The sequence below is a fragment of the Syngnathoides biaculeatus genome, chromosome 11 (genome assembly GCF_019802595.1).
Source record: "Syngnathoides biaculeatus isolate LvHL_M chromosome 11, ASM1980259v1, whole genome shotgun sequence".
Classification (NCBI taxonomy): domain Eukaryota; kingdom Metazoa; phylum Chordata; class Actinopteri; order Syngnathiformes; family Syngnathidae; genus Syngnathoides; species Syngnathoides biaculeatus.
In genome coordinates this window covers 8865455-8869562 of record NC_084650.1, presented here as the reverse complement: position 1 = coordinate 8869562, position 4108 = coordinate 8865455, and the positions used below count along the sequence as shown (strand labels likewise).

Below are 4108 nucleotides of genomic sequence, written 5' to 3'. Positions count from 1 at the left end.
TGTGGTCATGTCCTTCATCACCTCACCCCCTCCACTCTGTGGTTAAAAGTCACTGGAATGTTAAGATCCCAGCATTAGAATAAACACGTCATGTGTTAAATCAAAATCCAATTCTGTGGTCTATTACTTTCTGGCATAATAATGACTGCCAAGGATTAGGAATCAATATTTCACTGCAGCAGGAACATTACCAGCTTTATTCATCCGTAATTGAGTTTTGGGAACAGGCCTTGCTCTCGAATCAGCTTTAAAGATAAGGGCTCTTCTCATGGGAATGCACAAATAAACCTCTAGAGGCAACACATCAGCTACACATCATTTGAAATTGCTCATTAATAAACATTGCACAACATTTGATAATTCTTGTGGGCAACAGCTAACAGCAATTCTAACTGACTGACTGAGACTCAAAAAGGCGATTGCAATTCACAACCACTCATTTCTAATCATTTTTTGTTTCATAGTTTTAGCCTCTGGCAGGTGGTACAGGTCCCACAAAACATGGACAACCAGAATCAAGGACAGCTTTTTCCCCAGAACTATCAACACCTTGAACTCAAACCACTTAACATAACAACAATGTAATGTAATATTTCGCAATTGCACTTTTGTGCATTTATTTATTTTTAGCAACAACTGTGCCTTCATGTGGCGGCACGGTGGATCAGCTGGTAAAGCGTTGGCCTCATAGTTCTGAGGTCCCGGATTTAATCCCGGACCCGCCTGTGTGGAGTTTTTATGTTCTCCCTGTGCCTGCGTGGGTTTTCTCTGGGTACTCCGGTTTCTTACCACATTCCAAAAACATGCAACATTAATTGGACACTCTAAATTGCCCATTGGTGTGATTGTGAGTGCGTCTGTTTGTCTGAATGTTCGCTACGATTGGCTGGCAACCAGTTCAGGGTGTACCCCGCCTCCTCCCCATTGACAGCTGGGATAGGCTCCGGCACTCCTTGTGAGGATAAGCGGTGAAGAAAATGGATGGCAGGATGTGCCTTGATGTTTTATCTATTATTTTTACGTAACATCTTCTTCGATTTTTATTCTATTTTATTGCACCTTGTGGAGAAGCACTCATCACTTCATTGTATGCACAGCATATAGGCTTAAAGGCTTTTGATTTGATTTTTTTATTTCTTGGACACAAACTAAATTCCTATCCTGAATGAAATATAAAGGTCATTTTTAAATAATTATATCAATAATGGTAAATACATTATATATATGCATTAATTGGAAACATCCCGAAAACATGCAACATTAAATGGACACTCTAAATTGCCCTTAGGTGTCAATGTGAGTGCGAGTGGTTGTTTGTTTCTGTGTGCCCTGCGATTGGCTGGCAACCAGTTCAGGGTGTACCCTGACTCCTGCCCGATGACGGCTGGGATTGGTTCCAGCACACCCACGACCCTCGTGAAAATCGGTGGTTTAGAAAATAAATGGATTCTTCAATTGAAATTGAAATTTTGTAGGCATCTAGACCATTACTGACCAAATTATGTGAAACTGATACATACATACATTTTTTAGGGTTCATAATAGATATTGATATTACATAACTTGAACGGGTGCCACAGTGGCGCAGCTGTAGAACTTTGGCCTCATAGTTCTCAGGACGAGGGTTAAAATCCCGGCCTCCCCCTGTGTGGATTTTGGAGGTTCTCCCCGTGCCTGGCACTTTCCAGGCACTCCCGTTTCCTCCCACATCCCCAAAACATGCCTTAGTTGGAGACTCTAAATTCTCCCTGTGTGCGATTGTGAGTGCTACTGTTGTCTGTCTCCATGTGCCCTGCGATTGGCTGGCAACCAGTTCAGGGTGTACGCTGCATACTGCCCGGTGACAGCTGGGTTGACTTTAGCACTCCCGGGACCCTCGTAAGGAAAAGTGGCTCGGAAAATGGATGGATAACTTGAACGCTGGTTACGATTTCAAAGTGTAAAAAACACTCTGTTTCACGAGCAAAATATCGTGCCAATTCAGCAAAAAAATTAACTACATTTAGGTATTATTGCGTACGGCAAAGTACTTTCCCTGTACCTACCGATGAATACCTTGTACAGTACGTGACAACAAATGTATTTTCTAGAGAAGGGGGGCAAAAAGGTGGCAGTAGCTGCTCACGTTGATAAGAACACTCGATTTTCTTCCTTGGGGAGGTGGGCTAAGTGTTTTTGGGGAGGGCTTGGCGGCGGGTTCACGCCCCGCCCTCCAATGTTGCCAGCTTTCTGGGCACGCAAAAGACAGCAAGAAAACGACCGGACAGCGCAGGAGGTCCAGAGACAAAGCGGTTTTATGGAAAGTAGCTGTGCAACGGATGGTGACGGGAGCTGCTGAAGACGACCAAACGAAACCGCTACGGAACAAGCACGTGCTCAGCCACTAATTAACGCAACTCAAAGCTAATGGAAAACCTGAGCAGTCTGAAAACTCTGGATGTTGAGTGGACCCACCGACCACCTTTGGTGGGAAAGTAGCTGATCGTGTTCTTTGAAATTAATAATATAAAGTTGCTTTTGTACAGTTTGGTCTGAGCTACTTCTGTTTTTCAACAAGGTTGCTTTTTCATCTGGATCTTAAATACATGGCACGGGAACAGTAAAGTCATGAACCGGGATACAGTGGTGCAAGGATCTGGGGGGAATTCCGTCCAGACCCTGATGAATCGAGGGGGGGCTGCGCCGTGCCCCCCTGCAGAATTACAGGCTGCCATGACAAGAGAAGAACGAGTACCAAGCTTGAATGATGAAGTTGTCCAACCCACAGTCAACCCGGATCATTTGGACACGGAGAACGGAGCAGTTGTGGGTGAAAAACGAATGTCCTCCAGCGTATTGTCCGGGATCAGAGATAGTCATGCACAGAACCACTTAGAACTCCCGCCGACGAACCCAGTGTTAGTCCAACCACAACAGGTAGATAGGGAGAGCATTTAATACGGTTTTGATGCAGTTGACACAGCGCAATGCTGTGAATGATGATGCAGACAGTATAAAATGCAATTCAGAACAATGTGCATGGAGAAAGTACAATTAAACGAACAAAACCAACATTCTCCACCGTAGTAGGCTACTAAATGTGGAAGCACAAGTGTTGTTACACTTCTGAAAATTAAGAAGTGGAACAAGGATTTGGGTTTTCAAATTATTTCAAATAGGCATCAAAAGAGGTTCACTTGTAGAAATGTTTGCTTGGCTAATGCGACACAATAGAAATGATTAAAAGTGCAATCTGGTGATAGTTATTTAACATATTATTCTCACTCTTGTTCAATTTATTTTAGTATATATATGTATATATGCGTGTGTGTGTATGTAAAATTTGGTTTTGTCAGTGGCAATGTCTATTCAAGAAACCTGAAAGACTGTGGCACTTATAAACTTTGCCGACATTCATTATTACGTTGTCTGTCCGAATTGATCCGTCACTGTGGTTAATTACTACGTGACACTGGGAAGCCTCTTAAATCAATTCCGATGCTCTCCTTAGTGACAGAAAACAAGGTCAGAATGCGTTTCCACCTTAAAAATAATGCACAATTCACAGCTTATCACGTTATGACCTCAGTGGATCAAATTAATTACAGATGAATGATTAAATATAGCATATTTTGTACACAAAGTCGTTGTACGAATTTATTGTAAATGTCAGAAGGTTAAACACTTCGAGACTTGGAACACACGTGCAAACACCACCTATGCAAAATGATGTAAATATAATATTTGAATGCTTTGTTCACTGTTCACAGTTAATTACGGCCTCCTGATTATCTATCTATCTATCTATCTATCTATCTATCTATCTATCTATCTATCTCTATCTATCTATCTATCTATCTATCTATCTATCTATCTATCTATCTATCTATCTATCTATCTATCTATCTATCTATCTATCTATCTATCGCCTTTTTGTTCATCGTGGTTATTTTTCATATTTAATAAATTAAAGAGTGTTACAGCAACAAAGAGATTTTCAGGTCTAGATAATAAATCTATTATTACATAATAGAAAATTTTCTTGCTTTTAGTAAATTGAGCTTCTGGTTCTTTCATCTTGAAGGATGCACAGTTTTAATTCTCCAGTGCGTTTTCATTCAAGTCAGGA

At 41.3% G+C, this 4108-nt stretch overlaps 1 protein-coding gene across 1 annotated transcript in view; it reads left to right on the top strand.

The window, feature by feature from the left end:
• Positions 1 to 2607: 2607 nt before the first annotated feature.
• Positions 2608 to 4108, top strand: part of nkx1.2lb (NK1 transcription factor related 2-like,b) — a 30846-nt gene continuing 29345 nt past the window's right edge. Inside the window, exon 1 of the mRNA XM_061835610.1 lies at positions 2608 to 2916. Within this exon, the coding sequence (XP_061691594.1) occupies positions 2608 to 2916 (309 nt within the window). The remainder of the gene's footprint in view (positions 2917 to 4108) is intronic.